General features: G+C 38.0%; 1 protein-coding gene across 1 annotated transcript in view; it reads right to left on the reverse strand.

The window, feature by feature from the left end:
• MYO5A (myosin VA) overlaps positions 1-13,335 on the reverse strand; it is a 128,965-nt gene extending 115,630 nt beyond the window's left edge. Inside the window, exons 1-4 of the mRNA XM_068992441.1 lie at positions 13,186-13,335; positions 9,524-9,634; positions 6,388-6,559; positions 2,945-3,089 (exon numbers count right to left, since the gene is read on the reverse strand). Of these exons, the coding sequence (XP_068848542.1) occupies positions 2,945-3,089; positions 6,388-6,559; positions 9,524-9,634; positions 13,186-13,335 (578 nt within the window). The remainder of the gene's footprint in view (positions 1-2,944; positions 3,090-6,387; positions 6,560-9,523; positions 9,635-13,185) is intronic.
• Positions 13,336-23,176: the final 9,841 nt, after the last annotated feature.

The raw sequence follows: 23,176 nt of genomic DNA on the forward strand, positions 1-23,176 counted from the left end.
AGAAATAGGATATTTGCATAGTCTCAAAGTATTTTCCCACAAGGTACTTACAAATTTCAAAGTTTAAAATAATCACCTTAGGGTCCAGTAGTTAAGACTCCACGCTCCCAATGCATGGGCTTCTGGCACATTTTATGGGTGTAGATTAATTCATATAAGTGGCAAACATAATACCATCATTGACTGATACATATTTTAAAATTGTCTAAAAACAAAACTGAACGAAGGGAAAATAAACTTGCCATTAAGAAGTCATGCTGGAGTCACAGGGAAAATATTAAGGAGGTAATTTTAAGAAACCAAAGCAAATCAAAGGGTAAAAAGCTAGAAATATTCATATAAACCTAAAACTGTGGATTACCAGTAACAAAGTTTAAAAATAGTATTTTCAAAAAAGTCATTTAATTCTCTATGAACAGTAAAAAATTTTTCAGGGATTTATTTTTAGGTAGGGAATACCATGTAATCCCCTCTCTGCCCAGTAGCTCTCAGGTTCAACTTGTAAGGTGCTAACATTGTTTTGCAGAGCTCAATACCAAACAAATAAAATACTGGCAGGCTTTTCTACTGGGCTGGCAAAAAAGTTCATTCAAGTTTGTTTTTCCATAAGATGTAGTGGAAAAACCCAAATGAACTCTGGCCAGTCCAATATTTCAGGGGGAAAACATTATATCAATAAATGGAATTTTCTCACTTTTAAACTTAAAAGTAAACTTTTGGTTACTATTCTAAAGCAGAATCTGAAATAATATGACATGTAGAACAAAACCATGTTTTGTCATTTTATATTTAATATGTCAATATTTCATAGTGTCAGACTAATTGATTTTGAAATCATTTTACTAATAACATTTACCTTTTAATGTTCTTTTTCATTATGGTTTATCACAGAATACTGAATGTAGTTTCTTATGGTATACATAGGACCTTATTATTTATTCATTCTGTATAGAATAGTTTGCATCTGCTAATCCTAAACTCCCAGTCCATCCCTCTTCTACTCTGCCTCACCCCTGGAAACAAATCTATTCTCTATGTTTGTGACTCTGTTTCTGATTTGTAAAAGTTCATTTCTATCATTAGCTTTCTCATCTATAAAATGATAATACCAACCTTAGATGAGTCCTATAAGGATAAAACTACTTAGTAAAGGGGAGGCAATTAAACAGTGCCTTGCACAGAAAGAGTACTTAATAGCTGTTACCTGTCATTAGATGTATATTGTCACCCTGCCTATTTAACTTATATGCAGAGTACATCATGAGAAACGCTGGGCTGGAAGAAGCACAAGCTGGAATAAAGATTGCTGGGAGAAATCAATAACCTCAGATATGCAGATGACACCACCCTTATGGCAGAAAGTGAAGAGGAACTAAAAAGCCTCTTGATGAAAGTGAAAGAGGAGAGTGAAAAAGTTGGCTTAAAGCTCAACATTCAGAAAACAAAGATCATGGCATCTGGTCCCATCACTTCATGGCAAATAGATGGGGAAACAGTGGAAACAGTGTCAGACTGTATTTTGGGGTGCTCCAAAATCACTGCAGATGGTGACTGCAGCCATGAAATTAAAAGACGCTTACTTCTTGGAAGGAAAGTTATGACCAACCTAGACAACATATTCAAAAGCAGAGACATTACTTTGCCAACAAAGATCCATTTAGTCAAGCCTATGGTTTTTCCAGTGGTTGTGTATGGATGCAAGAGTTGGACTGTGAAGAAAGCTGAGTGCCGAAGAATTGACGCTTTTGAACTGTGGTGTTGGAGAAGACTCTTGAGAGTCCCTTGGACTGCAAGGAGATCCAACCCGTCCATTCTAAAGGAGATCAGCCCTGGGTGTTCTTTGGAAGGAATGATTCTAAAGCTGAAACTCCAGTACTTTGGCCACCTCATGCAAAGAGTCGACTCATTGGAAAAGACTCTGATGCTGGGAGGGACTGGGGGCAGGAGGAGAAGGGGATGACAGAGGATGAGATGGCTGGATGGCATCACCGACTTGATGGACTTGAGTTTGAGTGAACTCTGGGAGTTGGTGATGGACAGGGAGGCGTGGCGAGCTGCAGCAATTCATGGGGTCTCAAAGAGTTGGACACGACTGAACTGAACTGAACTGCCATTAGAAGTATTAATACTATTTTACTAACAAAAGGGTATAATGACTTCTATGGATTCTGTCATTGAAATAATTCTAAAATTCTGTCACACACTGGTCTAATTATGTACAAACATTCTCTCTTGCTGGAAAGGAGAAAATAAAAAACTCTTCAGTATTAGTTTTCTCTCCATAAACTGCTTGAGGGTTTCCAATATCGTATTTATAAGATGCCACATCCTTACCTGTAGACTGGAGAAATAGGTTAAAAATAGACTATTCTTCAATGCATGCATAATTTTGCATTAAATTATATTACCAAGAGCATAATCTAGTCTTGAAAGTAGATTTTTCTCTCATTCTCCACTCTAAAAATATTATTAGGGTTCCACAGTTATCATAAAAGACATTTTCCTGATGCTGTTCAGAATCACTGATGCCCTAAAATTCGCTAACTTAAAACTCACAGTTTCCTGTTTTAATTACCCCAGATACAGACAGATTTCTATCAGCATTTAGGCCTTTTAGTTCTGGTCTGCCACTGACTAGATGAATAACATTGGGCAAGTCACTTAATACTTCCAAACCTTGACCCATTCATCTATAAAACATGACATCTGTCCTTGAATAGTCATAGGATTATAGTGAGATATCAAAGGTAATTTTTAAAAACTATATATCCTTTTACAAATGTTAGCTTATTTTGATAATAATTCAGGCCACCTGAAACAAATTAATCGAGGCTGTTTAATAATTTACAAGTTGTTATTTACTGTATTTTAAAATATCTGTGACTCAGTAAAGAATGATCACATCCAATAAAAGTAATGAAATAGTAATAGAGCTTCCACCAACCTGGCCATTTGCTTGTAAGCTTCTTCAGCTACTGCAAAGATATGTGGATCCATATCACCCATGTTTTGACCACTATATGCATTAATAATATCTTCTCCATAAATAGGCAGCTGTTCATAAGGATTTATAGCTACTAGGACTATACCTGGGAAGAAAGGTAAAAAAACAAAAGAAGTCAATAATATTCTAATGGGCATATCAAATTTGGTAAAGTGAGAATCACAGATAAAATTCAATTAATATCAAACTAACAAATTGTTAAGAGTCAAAATATACCATAGTATTTGCCTGTGAACCATTAAGTCCTAACTAAAACACCATTTACAAACAAGACTAGGTTATTTAAAGTAGTAAAAATTGTGGCAATATTGGAAGAACTTCAAATATTTTTATAATATTTAAACCAAAAATTCTACCTCTAGAAATGTATCCAAATGAAATAAACATATATTCATGTAAAGGGATTAAAAAAATAATAAAGATGTTTATTATAATGTTATTCATAACAGTGAAAAGTAGAAACAAAATACATAACAGAGGGACAGTGGTTTATGTATAGCACAGGAAACTATATTCTATATCCTGTGATAAATCACAATGGAAAAGAACGTGAAAAAGAATATACATATGTATAACTGAGTCACGTGCTATATAGCAGAAACTAAATATGACATTGTGAATCAATTATATTTCAATAATTTTTTTTAAAAAGGGAGAGTGGTTTAATATGTATTATTATATCCATGTGATCCAGATCATGTTTGTGACAAATATTAAGTGCCATAGGAAAAAATGACACACAACTATATATAGACTGATTCCAATTTTATAGATTCCAATTTTATATTTATTTATACTCTTTTACATTTACACACAGGATATAAGACAACTTAATACTGGTTATTTTTCAGTGGTGAATTACATGTAATTATTTTTCCTTTTTAATATTTTTCTTGGTATTTCCTTAAATTTTATAGCAGATATATGTTAACTTTAGTCATTCATTCAACAAATATTTGACTACAATTAAGTTTTGAGTCTTTTCTAAGTGCTATATTTATAGCAGTAAAAAAAAAAAGACTAATTTAAATCGAGTATAACCTTTAAAAACTGTGTATCACTATACTGTACACCTGTAAGTTATATAACATTGTAAAGTGAAAGTCAAAGTCGCTCAGTCATATCCAACTCTTTGTGACCCCACGGACTGGGGCCCACCAGGCTCCCCTGTCCATGGAGTTCTCCAGGAAAGAATATTGGAGTGTGTAGCTATTCCCTTCTCCAGGGGATCTTCCCTACCCAGGGATCAAACTCAGGTCTCCCGCATTGCAGGTGGATTTTTTCCGTCTGAGCCACCACATCAACTATATTTCAAAAAAAAATTTTTTTTTAAAGAGGAAAAATCTTTGTGCTCCTGGACTTTGTAATCTAGAAGGAAATTCAGACAATAAATAAGGAAAAAAAATATATATATATATATTACAGGACAGATAGTAAGGAAAATGGGGGATTAAACAGAGAAGGAATATTGATGCCTAGGAGAAGAAAATATAGAGTGGACAGGAAAGGCTTCACTGAGAAGGTAGCATATGAGCAAGAAATATAAACTGAAGAAAAAATGAAAATTGAGCAAAAGACAATAGGTAGGAAAGAAAAAGAACAAATATCAAGGATATAAAAAATATAAATTCTTTTAAGAAGAGAAGATAGCTGTCCCTGGCCCAAACTGGAGCCCAGTGAAGAAATGTTGAGCACTAAGTTGGGTACATGCAGCAGAGACTTAGAAGGAAAGGGATGGAAATCCCAGACCTGAGACTCAGCAGATAATACTTAGTGAAAAAAGGATAAAAAGTCAGTAGAGAAAAAAGAGCTAGAGAAAATGAAGAATAAGAAGGAAACAGAGAAAGAAGAAAAAGAAGGAAAGGGGGAACATATACATGTATGCTTAACTGCTGGGAGAAGGAAAAAAATAATCCTGGGCTGGGTCACTGGCAGCTAGTACTGGAATGAGCAGGGGCCCAGGCAAGCAGATCAAGCAAGAAGTGTTACTGCAACTCAAGTCAGTCCTTCACTGCTAAGCAACTGAGAAAAAGAAAAAACATCTTGAACCCACCCCAGAGCTAAGTCTTTGGGATGTCTACTCTTCAAGTATTGGTTTTTGTAAGAGATGAATATAACTTGTAAATCAGTATCGAATATGGCATACGACTTCTATGCAGAGAAAAAGCAAAAGATGGACCCAGTTCATTGTATTCTGAGTAATATTATGTAAGTTCATAAAAGAGTTTATTCAACATAAAATGCAACTAGCTAATGAACACTGGTAAATCTTTTGAGAATCTGTATGCAGGTCAGGAAGCAACAGTTAGAACTGGACATGGAACAACAGACTGGTTCCAAATAGGAAAAGGGGTACGTCAAGGCTGTATATTGTCACCCTGCTTATTTAACTTCTATGCACAGTACATCATGAGAAACGCTGGGCTGGAAGAAGCACAAGCTGGAAACAAGATTGCCAGGAGAAATATCAGTAACCTCAGATATGCAGATGACACCACCCTTATGGCAGAAAGTGAAAAGGAACTAAAAAGCCTCTGGATGAAAGTGAGAGGAGAGTGAAAAAGTTGGCTGAAAGCTCAACATTCAGAAAACTAAGATCATAGTATCCAGTCCCATCACTTCATGGCAAATAGATAGGGAAACAGTGGAAACAGTGGCTTACTTTATTTTTGGGGGGCTCCAAAATCACTTCAGATGGTGACTGCAGCCATGAAATTAAAAGATGCTTACTCCTTGGAAGGAAAGTTATGACCAACCTAGACAGCATATTAAAAATCAGAGACATTACTTTGTCAACAAAGGTCCGTCCAGTCAAAGCTATGGTTTTTCCAGTGGTCATGTATGGATGTGAGAGTTGGACTATATAGAAAGCAGCAAAGAATTGATGCTTTTGGACTGTGGTGTTGGAGAAGACTCTTGAGAGTCCCTTGGACGGCAAGGAGATCCAACCAGTCCATCCTAAAGGAAATCAGTCCTGAATATTCATTGGAAGGACTGATGCTGAAGCTGAAGCTCCAATACTTTAGCCACCTGATGCGAAGAACTGACTCATTTGAAAAGACCCTGATGCTGGGAAAGATTGAAGGCAGGAGGAGGAGGGGACGACACAGGATGAGATGGTTGGATGGCATCACTGACTCAATGGACATGAGTTTGGGTAAATCTGGGAGTTGGTGATGGACAGGGAGGCCTGGCGTGCAAAGAGTCACGTGCAAAGTCAGACACGACTGAGCAACTGACTGAAATCTTTTGATAACTCTGAAGTGAATGTGTTTCTAAGAAAAGATCCACCCCAGCCTTCTTTCTCATGCACATTATTTCCATGGTTATGTCCATTAGCAAAAAAGAATTCACAGTTCACTCAGACAGCAATGCACACTCACCACAATATGTATAAATAAGTTTGGAATCAATAAAGCGGACTCTGAGATTATGGAGTACAGCAGGCTCGTGAAGATAACTGAGGGCTGTGAGGTCATTTTCACCCACAAGTATGTCAGGGTTTCTTAAATGAGGCAGTTCCTTGGTCTTTGGATCTAGACGATATTCCAAATCCTGAAAAGGCACAAGATACAGCATCTGGATAAATCATGGCAAAAACGGGATACAGACATGTATTAACACATTTCCTATTGCTGATTTGTTTCTCAGTTATTAAATATATTTTTTCCTGGTACCCCCCAAAACCACAGAAATTGGTGGAAACAGCAAAAATAAGGAGAGTCTGTCTTCACTAGGTGTATTAACTCATAGCAACATTTTTTGCTAATACAATTTGAAAAGTCAAAGCCTAGAATATTTTTTCTACCTAGTTACTAGGCCAGATCATGTTCTATGGGAAAATAATTCTTTTTTAATTCTCTTTACCTGGTATAAGTGACAGACAGGATAAGAGAGTGGTAAGAGCTTGGCTCTAGAGCCAGATCAATGCAGATTCAAGTCCTGAAACTGTTATTTACTCCTTGTGCGGTCTTGTGAATATCATTCAACCTTAATCTTTCATTTGTAAAAAGGGCATAATGGAAATAGCTCACAGGTGTGTGGTAAAAATTAAAGGAGACAATGTTTGGTATGTGGTAAGTACTTGGGAACTCCTGAACCCAGAGAGGCCCAAGAATCCCTTAAAATTAGATGTTAACACTTTGCATCTATGCATGTATGTGTAAGTACATACACATATGTGTATTTCTTTAAAATACTGTCCACAGTTTTTATTAGACTTTTAATGAAGTGCTTGGCCCTCCAAATTAAGAAGTAGTACTCATTTTAAGGAATATGGCTTTAAGGCAAAGTCAAGCATGGAGATTATGTATTAAGGGGAAACAACATACAATACACGAAAGGGAAAAAAACAGCAATATAATCGCAGAGATGGACAAGTTAGTTTTGTAAAAAGCCTTTTGCTAATACTTTTGTTAATACTAAAGAGAGAGATAGCGGTCAAATGTTCAAATCAGGTTGGAATGAATTCTGCAAAATGAGGAGGAAATTTTTACAGTCTGACCCTCGACCTCTCTCTGTCTGTTTATTAGGCTCTAACGTCCTTTTCCAAAGCTGACTAGTCTTTGCATTGGCTCCTGCCATACAAAAAATGGCTGTGTGATCTCAAGCAGACTGCTTAATGTCTCTGAGTCTGGGCTTCCTCATTTGGAAAATAGTTACAATACCACATGCGAACGCACAAGTTTGCTGTGAGAGTTATCATAAGAAAATATAGCCTAAAGTACCTAACGTGCCTCACAGAGTGGATGATCAATGAATATTGAATAAGTTAATTCCTTATTTGGTAGTCAAGGCCCTTCTAATCTGGTCTAATTCCCCTCCCTGCCTTCTTTCTGAATAATTGCCTTGCCTCTGTTTTGCTCTCCTGAAATTCATTCTCCACTCCACCACCAGTGAGTCCTCTCTAAAACAGAAAATCTGGCACTCTTCTTCTGTTTAAAAACACTACAATCACTTCCCAGATATACCAGTTGAAGTTTAAGAGTTGCAGCATGAACATGAGGCTCTCTATGATCTGGTTCCCACCCCCCATATTCCTGCCAGTCCTCTCCCGTCAAATCCCAACAACATGAAACTTGTACTGTTCCCCAAATGCACAATACTGTGCATGCCTCCCTGCCTTTGCCGAGGCTCCTCCAGATCCCTGAAACGCACTCCTCCTTGTCTATTCATTCTTTAGACGATGTCTCTGACTCAGCCTTCATCAGTTCCTCTGACCAGTCTCCACTCTGTTCTATTTTTGTTTATTTATATTTTTTATATCATATATCACACTATTCATAAGTATATGTACTTTCTTATTTGACATTAATGTCAGAGAGCATATTTTTTGCCTCTTAACATGATACGTAGCAGGTACCTTAACACACTAGCCTTGAACTAGAATACGTACCTTTCTAAATCTCTGTTCAGTCAACTTGTGATATTCACTATCTTCAAAATATATTCCAAGCCTCACAAAGTCTATCCCCTTTCTCTTTGTTAATCCAAATTCTGTCTAGTCAAAACTCTTCCTTCTCTTGGGAGCCTTCCCTGAAGCACCCCACAGTGATATTTCCCTCTCTTGGAACCCTAAGGTCCTCACTGTCTTTACAGTACAGCACAGTGGTCATGAGCACAGACCATAAAGACAGTCTACTGGCTTAAAGTCCCAACTTCATCCCTTAATGCCTGTGTAACTCTGAGGCAGTACTGAGCCTCAGTACTTCATCCATAAAGTGGTAATAATAACAGGCCCACCTCATAGGATTGTTGTGAGGATTAAGTGAGTTATAGGATATAAAGGACTTAGAATTACACCTGGTACATAGTAAGTGTTCAATACATATTAACTGTCAGGACAGTATTACTCACTTGGCAATTAATCATAAGCTTATCTTTTGACATTTTTAGTACTGCAGTATTGAACTACTTTTTATATACTGCATTCTCCTGGCTAGATTATAAACTGTTTAGAGGAAATTAATGTCACACTAAAAGTATGACATGCCCTGTCAAATGCAGTGGAGAGGATAAAAAGGGTAGAACTAAGTCTATTCTGCAGTGAATGCAGATGGAAAGTATAGAGACACAACTGGTTATAGGTTTTTCTGGCCACTAGCAAAGGGTTTTATAGATAATAGCTTCTAAGTAAATATTTTTCAAATACCTATTTCCAGCAAATATCTTATCTCAAACTAGCTCTTGAAATGTTGTTTTCTTAGTTAATATGAATTATTTAAGTGATATCTTAAACACAATACAGATAAACAGGAATATCTATGGGAGGATTAGATGTAAATCTAAATAAGGTCATAATAAACTCATAAGCCAAAATAATGGATTTTTTAAAGTATCTGCTATTTTCGCTAACCCTTTGGGACAGAAAATTGTTTGCCATTTTTATCAGTTCAGTGAAAATAGTAGATTAATTCAAAATTTAACTTCCAAGTGAAGTTAAATATCTCACAGCAAATTTACCCTTTTGAATTTCCTTTACTTTATGCCAATAACAACAAAGAAAAGCAGAATTCCTACCTTTCCATCCTCAAGGTGAAGGAGAAGAACTTTATCTCCTGGCTTATAATCTTTGAGCAGCTCTGCTGACTTCCAAACTTCTTCAGGATCAGGTATCCAAACCCTGGCAAACTAGAAGACAAGAAGAAAAGAATATTTAAACCAGCAATTCAATTACTTTATAATGATATTAAAAAATCAAGGATGTATTTATAATTAAACAGTTTATGAACAAAATAAAATGCACCAAATATGAAATTTAGCTTTAAAATTAGCAGATGAAAAGTACTTTAGCTTCCGTAGAACCATCAAGCCCACATTATTAAAAGGCATGCTCTGTATTGTGGTAATAATTTCACAATATGTGCAATACAAGTCATTATGCCATACACCTTAAATTCATACAGTGCAGTATGTCAATTCTATCTCAATAACACTATGGAAGTGGGGGAGAACTATGCACTGAAGAAATAGCCTTGATTAAAATCTGACTTTGCCTTATATTAAGAATGCTACCCAAAAATTTAACTTTAGATTAAAATGTATATATAAACCTATTTTTCCACTGAATGCAGACTTTCATAGGTCTAAGAACAGCATTTGGAAGCTCTGGTATGGCGGCTGTGCCAGTTTCAGCAGCACAGCTATTTTTTTCAATCATAAGATTTAAAATTTGAATTTTTTACTGTAGTTTTCATCTTGTGTTCTGCAAACCCTTAGTGATTTCTCAGCATTCATGGGGGATCATTATGGTATGAGCAGAGGAGCCACAGCTGTTTTACATACTGGACATCTGGAATTTGCTTTGAAGAAAGTTCTGTTGCTAATTTTTAAAAAATGAAAAGGCACTGCTGTCCATATTTTGTCCTCATTATTTTATTAAGATGAGTGAAAATGGTAAAATGGAATATTCATCCTAGCCTCAATATCATGAAAGAGGTATCAAGAGGCATTCCTAAAACAGCAAATCTTCACCCTTAACTACACCCTCTGGACTTAAGCCAGTTTTGAACTTCAGATCAATTTTGATTGGGTCCTCCAAACACCACAATGAAGAGGTGTTTTATGACTGTATGGATTCCCTAGAAAGGAATCTCCCTTTAAAACATATGTACACTAAACCTTGGTGCCCATTTTCAGGAATATAGCACATATAAAAATATCACCAACACGTCTTTCTCTATTTTCTTCAGAGCTCTTATTACTACCTGAATTTACTTATGTTATTTTCTGTTTACGTATTTACTATTTTTCTTAGTTTGTTAGAATATAAGTTCCATATTTGTCTTGTTCAACACTGTATCAAGTGCTTGTGTATCTGGTACACAGCTGGGCGCTGAGTATTTGCTAAAAGAATGCCAATCCTTAAATTGAATAAAAGTGAGCATAAAAAAAGAAAAAAAAAAAAGCACAGAAAAAACCTCACCCCTTGCTTTATTTATCTCTTACTACCATAGATTCATGCAGATTTTTGGTCTGAACAGTTTGCAGAGAAAAGAGTACCAAGCCGGGTTATGGGTTCCAATCACAGGACTACCAGATTGGTCTTTTAGCTTTTACTTCAGGTATCTGCAAGATGGGGGATGACAGCAAGACTCATCTAGTTTATCTCCAAGGTTTATACACACAGAAACTCTGTGAAAAGCATAAACCAATATATAAGTATAGGCTGAGATTGTTATTAAATGTTTTTTCTATAAGAAGTGATTATTAATGTTATATATCAAATATATTACTACAACTTATTTCATAACTTTTCCCTCAGTTATACAGCCCCTTAAACTGAGTAACATCCATACACATTACTAAAATCTTACTCATTCAATAAAGATTTCTGGGAGGCTCAAGAGGGAGGTGGTACATACATAATCACGGCTGATTTGCCATAACTGTTGTACGGCAGAAACCATCACAAAATTGCAAAGAGTTTTTCCACCAATTAAAAAATACATTAAAAAAATAAACATTTCTGTTTACTAACTGCTTCCACTTTGAAGCCTACTTTAGAAAGCCGGTATTTCTATGACTTTTTCTGAAAGGATATACTAGTTCCAAAAAAGATGTCTAAAACATGAGATTCAGAGTTGTGAAATAACCTACTACCTTGACTGGCGATAACACAAAAACCAAAATGGGTCCAAGTGAGTGTGCAGAGTCATGGCTGACCTGCTCTGAACACGAGTTTTCAACTAACGCTAGAAAGACGTGCCTTTGTGTTTTGTCCATAGCAAGCTCTAGCTCAGACTTCTATAAGTATTTTGGAAGCAGTAATGAGCTGGTACTTTGCCAAAGGTTTGATTTCCAAGAGCCAGATGTTAACACTTATAGATAGAAGACAGAGGCTAAGGCCCTTACACTCACCAGAGGCAAGATATTAAAATACCAAACATCACTCTGACAACCAACTTCCCCTTTATTTTATCTCTATCTCTGAGGAAAGTATCCAAGGAGAAATAGGTCAGAAGTCAGTCTATTATTACCACTGTCTCTTTATTATTCTTTTCCATCTTAATCAGTGAGGATCAGTGACTCTGCAGAAACAACTACAGAACTAGGTCAGTTGGGAAAATATATATACCTTAGATGCTGAAACAGAGAGGAATCTCAACCTGACAACACCCCTTCCTATTGCCTCTATCACCTCCAACCCTACTTTCCCCTGTCCCCTTAGGCCCCCAGAGAAAATACACATGGTAGCCCTGATGAAGATGACTAAGCTTGTTCAGCTACATCCGGTGTGAAGACTAAAGGGGAAGACAAAAAGGCAAGGTCCCAAGATCACACGAGAACCTAAAAGAGAGATGTGTTAGCAACAGTCAGGGAGGAATCAGAAATAGGAGTGGATATACTTAGCCACTAAGTCTGCCCAGGTACCTAGTGAAGCAGTTAGTGAAAGATAATCGTAGCCAAAGTGAACCAGTCCAGACAGAGTTCCCAGCAAGACAAGACAAGGGAAGATCCAGTGTCTTGTAACAACTCTGTCACCAGCTGTCTCCATTAGCTAACAGAAGGCGAAGCTTTCCTGCAATGCTCCCCATTCCATTTTTAACTCACACTACTCTATCCCTCATTACCTTGTGAGTCCTTCAAATGCCTCACTTACCATACCTCAGGCCTCCTACACTAGACTGCATGCTCCTTAAGCCGTCTCTGAACCCATCTAGATTGGCTCACCTCCTCGACCACAGTTAGTGGGACATTTGTGTTGATTCTGTTTAAGGCAGAGGTAGGGCAAGGGAAGGGGGAAAAGTTAGGAGAATGGCGAAGAGAAGTAGCAAAGGTAAACTGCACAGACCCACCTCAGGATTTTTCCTGAAGCCACAAAGCACAGCTGAAATGGGGTAGGAGTCAGAGACTCAGAGAAGGGACTCGTGGAATAGTAGGCAAAGAAAGAGTGAACACTGATGCAGAAACTGTAGAAGAAGGGAAAACAAGGATTTGGGATATGAGGTACTGTGACTAAAGCCACAAAAACTGTAGGACATGAAGAAAAGAGAAAAAGGCTTAAAACAGAAAACACTGAAATATAAATACACAAAGATTAGTAGCTTGCAAGGAAAATAAAAACCATCTGTCGTACAACATAATTTATGACGAGGTACAGCTGACTGAGTCTAATGGGAGAGCCCTGGAAAGGCAGGTTCAGGGGACATGCCTGCACTGGTCCCTGCAGAGAGGGGTACCAAACAGCATGGCTTCTGAGGGGTTACACCCATCCCTGTGTGCTGAAGGAGGCAGCAGTCATCATTCTCATTGTATTCTACCACAATGACAACACTCAAGAGGTCCTTGATTAATGCAGGTGACTCACTGGAAGTTTTGCGAACTTGCATTTTGTCAGTCGAGGAACCCAAAAGTTTGACTACTCAGAATGATAGTTTCTGAGGCCTCAGACACCTTGGGAATAAGACTGACAGTAAATGACTAGTCCCTAAATCCCAAAAATCTGATCCATGTGATGCTCTCCCTTCCCCAAACTCCCACGCGTGTTATTTGCTTACAGACAGCACATATGCACATCTTTCATAGTTCCCCTATTAAGTCATAGCAGTTTGGCAACAAGGAATCTACTTGGTTCAACGTTAATACCCCATTGAAAACATTCACAAAAATGAATGTTTTATGTGACAATTCAAATAAGCCTATAATAACTAAGTGCTCCTCTAGGCTATGAACTGAAGCAGAAGAGAAATCCTGAATCATCAATACCCTTTCCTCCGATCCCTGACATAACACTGATAGCCGAATGGTTACTAAGTAATTCAAATAACCCTAAAGGCATGTTTTTCAGGTAGAAAATTCAGGAACTACTATGTTAAAGCACATGATGGACTTTCCAGAAACTACACACAGGTGCACACACACAGTATCTGTTGACATAATAAATTCCCATATACACACCTAGGTTCAGGATTAGAACCTTACCTCTCAGTGGAATATATCCTTAAACATTTCATTTTCCCTCCATTTTCAATCATCACTGCCACTGTCTGGTCATGCCAAACTATGGGTTTGCTGTATCGTAAATAAGCCCTTGCTTTCAAACAGCAGACTCCTATTTATCCTTCACATCTGTGTTAAAGTACTGCCTTCTCTAAGAAGAACTTCCTGACTTCCCACCATCATTTGGCACTCTACTCTCAATGTCCCCATTACCTCATGCAATTTTCATCCCACTAAACGATGACTCTGCTTGCCTATCTCCCTCTATAGACTGTTGGTTCCTTGAGAGGAAGAGTGCGTCTCATTTACCTTCGTCTCTTCAGCACTTAACACAGGGCCCATCTAATAATTTCTTAATAAATCTTTATCACATGAATGTTCCTGGCCTTACACATTATACTCTAAGAGGGTAGCTTAAAAGAAGTATCAGAAAGAGGCTCCCAGAGTCTTATAAAGGGTCTCTAATTTCTAGAAGTAGAGAAAGATGAAAGTGACTTTGGAGAGCTGAGTTATATAGGAAATTTTGGTTTGAAAGAAGGAAAAACAGCCAGACAGGAATGGAGCAGAGAAGTAATGAAACACCCTTTCCTCCCCCAAACAAACCTCCATCCCTTCATAATTTATGTAGAGTGGAAGCTACACCTCACTTCCAGAACAGAGAGACCCACTCCAATTCCACCACTCAGAAGGAAAAGAGGTGATGTGACCACCATTTCCACCAACCATCTCCTACAGCAGCAAAGTGGGGAACGGATGGGAAGAAAGGTAAGCCAAGGTGTTGGAGCAGGGAAAGAGGGTCACACCAAAACGGGGGAAAGAGAAGAGAACAGCTGGGGGTGAAGAAAAGGGGCATTCTGGATGGGGCTGGAAGTGAAGAGCAGAAGTGTCCTGTGCCCCTCTGAGGCTTTTTAACAGATACAAGCATACCTCGCTTTACTGCACTCCACTCTGCTTTACTGTACTTTGCAGATGTGGCCTTTTTCACAAATTGAGGGTCTGTGGCAACCCTGTGTCAGGCAAGTCTACTGGCACCATTTTTCCAACAAGATTTGCTCACTTCATCTCTGTGTCACATTTTGATAATTCTCACAAAATTTAAAACTTTTTCATTCCTGTTTTATTTGTTATGGTGATCTGTGACCTTTGATATTACTATTGTAACTGTTTCATGGTGCAGCGAACCACATCCACATAAGATGGTGAGCTTAATTGATAATGCTGTGTGTGTTCTGACTGCTCTAACTACTAGTTATTTCCCTGGCTCTTCCTCTCCTTGGGCCTTCCTATTCTTTAGGACACAACAATATTGATATTAGGCAAATTAATAACTTTATAATGGCCTCTAAGTCTTCATGTGAAAGGAAGAGTTACAGGTCTCTCACTTTCGGTCAAAAGCTAGAAATGATTAAGCTTAGTGGGGACGGTGCATTGAAGGTTGAGCTAGACCAAAAACACTTACACCAAATAGTCAAGTTGTGAATCCAAAGAAAAAGTTCTTAAAGGATATTAAAAGTGTTACTCCAAAGAACACACAAGTCATTGATATGGAAAAAGTTGGAGTGGTCTGGAAGGAAGATCAAACCAGCCACAACATTCCCTTAAGCCAAAGCCAAATCTAGAGCAAGGCTCTAACTCTCTTCAATTACATAAAGGCTGAGAGGTAAGGAAGCTGCAGAAGAAGAATGTGAAGGTTGAAGGAAAGAAGTCATTTCCATAACAGAGAAGAGCAAGGTGAAGCAGCAACTGCTGACGTAGACGCTGCAGCAAGTCATCCGGACGGTCTAGTTAAAATACTGAAGGTGGCTACCCTGAACAACAGATTTTCAGTGTAGACAAAACAGCCTTATTTTGGAAGAAGATGCCCTCTAGGACTCTCATAGCTGGAGAGAAGTTAATGCCTGGTTTCACAGCTTCAAAGGACAGGCTGACTCTCTTGTTAGAGGCCAATGGAGCTGGTAGTTTGAAACTGAAGGCAATGCTCATATACTATACCCCAAATCCTAAGGGCCCTTAAAAATTTTGCTAAAACTACTCTGCTTATGCTGTATAAATGGAACAACAAAGCTTGGATGACAGCACATCTGTTGACAACATGGTTTACTGAATGTTTTAACCCCACTGTTGAGACCAATTGCTCAAAGGAAAAAAGATTCCTTTCAAAACATTACTGTTCATTGACAATGCACCTGACCACTCAAGGGCTCTGATGGAGATATAAAACAAGATTAATGTGGTTTTCATGTCTGTTAACAGAGCATTCATTCTGCAGCTCACAGATCAGGAGTCATTCTGACTTTCAAGTCTTTTCCTTAAGAAATACTTAAAAAAAAATTCTTTAAGAAACACTTTTCACTGCTATAGACAGTGATTCCTCTAATGGAACTGGGCAAAGTAATTAAACCATTCTGGAAAGGAGTCACCATTTTGCTGCTGCTGCTGCTGCTAAGTTGCTTTAGTCGTGTCCGACTCTGTGCAATCCCATAGATGGCAGCCCACCAGGCTCCCCCATCCCTGGGATTCTCCAAGCAAGAACACTGGAGTGGGTTGCCATTTCCTTCTCCAATGCATGGAAGTGAAAAGCGAAAGTGAAGTCACTCAGTTGTGTCCGACTCTTAGCGACCCCATGGACTGCAGCCCACCAGGCTCCCCCGTCCATGGGATTCTCCAGGCAAGAGCATTGGAGTGGGGTGCCATCACCTTCTCTGGTCACCATTCTAGATGCCATTAATCGTGATTCATGGGAAGAGGTCAAATACCAACATTAACAGGAGTTTGGAAGAAGTTGATTCCGACCCTCATGGATGACTTTGAGGAGTTTAAGATTTTAGTGGAAGAAATAACTGCAGATGTGATAGAAATAGCAAGCATTAGAAGTGGAGCCTAAAGATGTGACTGAATTAGGGCAATCTCACAATAAAACCTAAATGAGGAGCTGCTTCTTGTGGAGGTGCAAAGAAAGTATTTTTTGGAGAGGGAATCTACTCCTGGTGAAGATGGTTGAAATGACAACAAAGGATTTAAACTTGGTTAACAAAGCAGCAGGGTTTGAGAGGATTGACTCCCATTTTGAAAGAATTTCTTGTGGGTAAAGTGCTATCAAACAGTACTGCACAATACAGAGAAATAGTTTATGAAAGGGCAAGTCAATTAATGCAGCAAATTTCATTGTTGTCTTATTTAATGAAATTGCCATAGCCACATTACCCTGATCAGTAAGCAAAGATCAACGTGGAGGCAAGACCCTCCACCAAAAAAAAGATTACAACTTGCTGAAGGCAAAGATGATGATTAGCTTTTTTTTTTTTTTTTGTCACTAAGTTGTACCTGACTCTTTTGCAACCCCATGGACTGTAGCCCGCCAGGTTCCTCTGTCAATGGGATTCTCCAGGCAAAAATACTGGAGTGGGTTGCCCTTTCTTTCTCCAGGGGATGTTCCTGACCCAGGGATTGAAAATGCATCTCCTGCATTGGCAGGCTCTTTACCACTGAACCACCAGGGAAGCAATAAAGTAATTTTTAATTAAGGTGTATACATTGTTTTTTTTAGACATAATGCTATGAACACTTAATAGACTACAGTATAGTGTAAACATAACTTGTATTATGCACTGGGAAACCAGAACATTACTGTGACTCATTTTATTGTGATATTCACTTTATTGCAGTGGCCCAGAACCAAACTCACAGCATCTCTAAGGTATGCTTGCATCAAGGCTTAGACCTTAAAAGTGTTAGAGCTTGAATCCAAATCCATGTCTACTCTATAAGCCAAACATTCCACTCTACCTCTCTTCTCACTAATTAAAATAGATTTCAGAAAGAAACTCCCCTCCCCCACTCCAAAATTGTTCCCCTTTGTGTTGTAATGAAAAGTGCTATTAAACTGGTCCATTTCATCAGATGAGACTTAAGGATGTCTCATGTAAGACAATCTGTCTAAGCCACAGTGGTCAGCCAGGAATCTATCCTCAGTATTCCAACTGGTTGTGACCATAGAATGAAGCTCTGCCAAGAAACGAGTTCAGGGAATAAAATAGCAAAAAAAAAAAAAAAAAAATCTGCCAAGAGCTGAGATTTTAATAAATGAATGACTCCAGTTCATTTACTTCTATAAATGACAAAATGACAGGGTTAATTTAAGATTTTTCATTTTTTTGTAACTCTTAAAGTTACCCTCCATGTATTGTGAAGTCAGCTTCCAGCAGGCAATGAAATTATTTTAATTTCATGAAGAAAACAAGAACCTTGAAAACTAATGAATATATTTTGTTACCATCAAGTAGCAAAAATTAAATAATCTTCTCTAGAATTCTATATGATATGGTAGAGCTTCAGAATGAATATTTTTAGATACTACAGTTCTTTAATATTCCTGTAAAGATTATTTTAGGAACTAAGTCTCACTTTATAAGCACAGTCTTCAAATCCACATCTAGAAAAAATTACTATTTCTATCGACAATTAGCTACAGGTATTTAAGGATAAATTACAAAATTCTAAATAGGCAAAATAACCAAAGGCAAGACAGAATCAAAAACAAAGAAAGGAATCCTATTGATCATCTTCACTGTAAGGCTTTTTGTTCGATTAAGATAAAGAAAATTTCTAATTCATATCATTTACTTCATTCTTGCAATATGCTTTATAATTGTTATAATTAAAGAAGTCTCTCATTCAACAAACAGCTTGAGAAAGGTTAAGTAACTGACCCCAAAGTCACTTAGCTAATAAATGACAGAGGCAGAATTCAAACCCAGGACAATCTCTGACTTCAAAACTGCTCAGGATGTACAATGAAGGACAGAAACTCAATGAATCACTTTCCCCTGATTGTGATCAAGGTTGCCCAATTAAGCAAAACAAATCACACTTTCCTACCACTTTCAACACTTGCTCCCAATATAGAAAGAAGTATAAAAACAGTCACGCTAATTATGTACCTTTGTATATAGATGTCTTCCTTCCACACAGAACATCTACCAGTCTGATAAATGATTTGGTGCTGAAAGAAGTCATGGGTAATTTTTAAACCTGAAATTAAAATGTCTCAACATGGTAAATTTTTTTCTTCCAGGGTTTTTTGAGATGTAGTTGACATGCTGCTGCTATTGCTGCTAAGTCACTTCAGTCGTGTCTGACTGTGTGACCCCATAGACAGCAGCCCGCCAGGCTCCCCTGTCCCTGGGATTCTCCAGGCAAGAACACTGGAGTGGGTTGCCATTTCCTTCTCCAATGCATGAAAGTGAAAAGTGAAAGTGAAGTCGCTCAGTCATGTCTGACCCTCAGTGACCTCACTGACTGCAGCCCTCCAGGCTCCTCCACCCATGGGATTTTCCAGGCAAGAGTACTGGAGTGGGGTGCCATTGCCTTCTCTGAGTTGACATGCAGCACTGTATAAGTTTAAGGTGTACATCATCATGATACTATTAAATGATTACCACATCTCAAGTTTAGTGAATACCCATCATCTCATATAGATACAAAATTAAAGAAAAAATTTTAATATATTTTTCCTTGTGATGAGAACCCTTAGGATTTATACTCTTAACAACTTTCATTTATAACACACAGTGGTGTTAATTATATTATTTATGTTATTAACATGATTATGTTAATCATGCTGTGCGTTACATCCCTAGTATTTATTTACCTTATAACTGGAAGTTTGTACCCTCACCCAATTCCTGATTTCCCAACCTCCCACCTCTGGTAACTACAAATCTGATCTCTTTTTCCATGAGTCTGTATATTTTTAAAGTATAATTGACCTACAATACTAAGACAGCTCCTGGTGCACAACACAATGACTCAATATGCCTATAAATTGAAAATGATCAACATTCAACATGCTAAATTTTGAAGAAATCTGACAAAACAGACATTATATGGGATAACATAGATATATAGTTCCCTCCTGTTTATAACAGGCAGCTCACTTTTGTTTGCCCCCAGCTTTGGGGATGCACACTTCTGGCAGAGATCAATGGTCCAGAGCTACCTTGGGGTATTTCAGGTCCTTCATGATCTGGCCTCTGACAACGTCTTCGGTCTCATCTTTCACCATTCCTGCTTGTGTTTAACCAACCCTCTAACGACATCTGGTTCCTCCATACCTGTCTCTTTACTATGTTAAACTCCAAGCCTGGCGAACCTTTTCCCTATCCTCATCACCCAGTTCATGCCTGTGTCCTAGAAGTGCCCACCTTTCAGCAGCATTTGACTGCTGGCCTTGGCAACCTACCTGGAATGCTCTTTGCCTGGCTTCTGAGACTCCCTATTCTCATGGTTCCCTCCTACCCATCACATCACTCCTTTCACAAGTCTGCCTCTGCCATCCAACCTCTAAATGCAGGAATTGCCCGGACCTCTGAGCTGAGTCTTTTCTCTCTTCTGAAAGTGAAAGTCGCTCAGTCATGTCTGACTCTTTGTGACCCCATGGACTGTAGCCTTCCAGACTCCTCCATCCATGGAGTTCTCCAGGCAAGAATACTGGAGTTGGTTGCTATTCCCTTCTCCAGGAAATCTTCCCAGCCCAGGGACTGAACCAAAGTCTCTTGCATTGCAGGCAGATTCTTTACAATCTGGGCCACCAGAGAAGCCTTTTCTCTCTTCTAGCGCAGGATTAAGAGGCAGGCTGTAGGACTGGACTGGGTTTTGTGGTTTACAAACACTGAGGTTTCTCTGAGCCTTATCTACAAAAAGAGTAATAATAATGCCTATGATAAAGAGTTACTATGAGTATTAAATTAATATTAGCTATCCTCATTAATACTATTATTATGATTAGATATTACTGTTGTTATTTTTGATTTTACACTGCATCGTATCCACCCTCGTGAGTTTGAATACCAATTTTCCCCAAATTTCAATCTCTAGCCCAGACCTTTCTGTTGAACTCCAGACCCAGACTCATATAACTTCCTACGATCTCTATTTAAATGTCTCATAGGCATCTTAAACTTAATTGTAATTATTTCCCCATAGGTTTGTCTCTTTAACTAGATTGTGACCTCCTTGGGGACAATATCTATGATATACCCATTGGCATCATCCTCACACCTGGCCCAGTGTTTAGCAAAGTAGATGTTCAGGAGAGATCAGCTGAATGAATGAATAAACAAAAAATGAATGAATGATGAGTTGTTAAGAACCACAGAACTTTCATGGATTTGAAATCTGAAGAAATGGTATACTAAAACAGAAAACCAATCATGGTAGAAGTCACAGAAGAGAATCAAAATAATTTCATTAGCTACCAGTACAAACATGAGTGGAAACAATAATCCTGTCACACACACTTAAAAATACAAGCCTGGCTTGCCCAAATGAAATGCCCAGCATTTCTCAACAGGAGATTACTTTAAAGATAATGAACAGAACATGCATAAACATGAAGAGCCTCTATGTTACAAGAACATATCCATATTTATATCTTATGTGCTAACTATCCCTTTTTCCAAAGCTTGGGTAGACTTTTTTTAGTGGTAGAATTCCCATAAAAACTGTCTGAACAAAATTCACAATTTGACTTTGTAGCATTAACATTTTAAATTGCATATATGACAGACTAGGCTATTGATATAATGTTGCAGTGTTCACTTGACATGCTGAAGGCTCAACTAGGTGTGTGATGCATACCAAGGAGGCAGGTGCCCCCACAGATATCCTGAAGGAAGAGGAGAACCACAGAAGCGGTGCTGGACCCATGAAGCTTCTGGCCATGCTTGCAACCTGACTGTGGTGAGACAATTACTAGAAAACCAAGAAGCAGAAATCATTAGATATTGAGGTTATGAAACCCTGACTCAACAGTCCCCAGACTTCTAGAGAGACTGAGTGTACACTCTTCTCCCCTCAACTGTGACAGCTGTAAGGGACTAAAGGGTAGCACTGAATGGACAAGAGCATCTCAATAGGACTGACAGGAACTGACAGGACAATGGGGATAAGAGAAAGCTCAAGTCCCACTGTTGCTCAATTTCAGGTTGAAAAATCTCCTAATTTATGAAATAAAGGACATTTGTTTTTAAGCAAGAGTTAACTTCAACTGCATGTGGCTGGAAAAACATTTTGAGAGACAAATGCAGCACAAGCAAGCAAAGGTTCTAAAAGAACTGGGGCCTCAGCTTTTTCCTCAGATGTCAAGTTGGGATCCTGGAACTCATGTGACCACACCCTTCTGGTCTAACAAAATGGATTTCCCTGGAAATAAGAATTTTATTGTCTGTGATGACTGAGGAAGACAGTCTTTCTTTCTATCCCTTTACAGTGGCTTGCTACTCTTAACAAAATTTTATGAGTTTATGTATTTCTTCTCAATACATAAAAAACTAAAATTTTTAAATGCTGCAAAATTATCACACCTAAAATTGTTTTCCTTTTTCATTGTTGTACATAGAATTAGTTTTCCCTTACTCATTTTTCCAAATATTTTTAGTCATTTAAGCTTCTGTTACAATTTTTGTCATGCTTCATACAAAAGAGGTTCTGTTTTACTAACTCATTCTACAGCCTTCATAAAAGCTACTCTAAATTTATTTTATTTTCAATCTGTATCTGGGATAATCAGCTCCTTCTATTTACTCCCCACTGTATAAAAAGTACTTTCTTTTATTTGACCTATAATTACTTCTTTGAAGCTTCAAAAGATGCCCCTGAGTTCTCATGTACACAGTGAATAAGTCTATGATGCCCTCTTCTTGTGTTTCCTAGCTTTCTGAGCTTCTGCCAGATAAAAAGTTCATTCTTTAATCCTTCCAGATTGAAGGGTGTGATTTTTTTGAACAGTGCCTCATTCTTGCTTATTTTTAATCTCTGAATTTTAATTTTCTCACAAAACAAAGCAATTAAACAAATGAGAATTTAGAGTCAATGTTAAGCACATGGGCTTTGGAGTCAGACAGATCCAGGGACTCAATACTTCAACTGTACTGGAAGACTTTGAGTAAATTACCCAACTTCCTTCTTCAGGGACCTCATCCATAAAACTAGTTACTAATAATGCTCACATCAGAGAGTTGTTAACAGATAAATGAGCTAAAGTTTAAAGACCTTTACATTATGTTGCCATCACCCTTATTTCATCCCAGCCCCAGGTTTAAGCACCTCATTTGGCTTAATCTGAGCTCCTTTACTGTAGGCTACAGTGTACCATGCAACTTGGCCCCTGCCCTTGGATTTAACACCGCCTCACTGTGGTCATCTCCCTTTGTCTGAACTCTGATTATGCCT

Source organism: Capricornis sumatraensis, chromosome 2 (assembly GCF_032405125.1).
Source record: "Capricornis sumatraensis isolate serow.1 chromosome 2, serow.2, whole genome shotgun sequence".
NCBI lineage: Eukaryota > Metazoa > Chordata > Mammalia > Artiodactyla > Bovidae > Capricornis > Capricornis sumatraensis.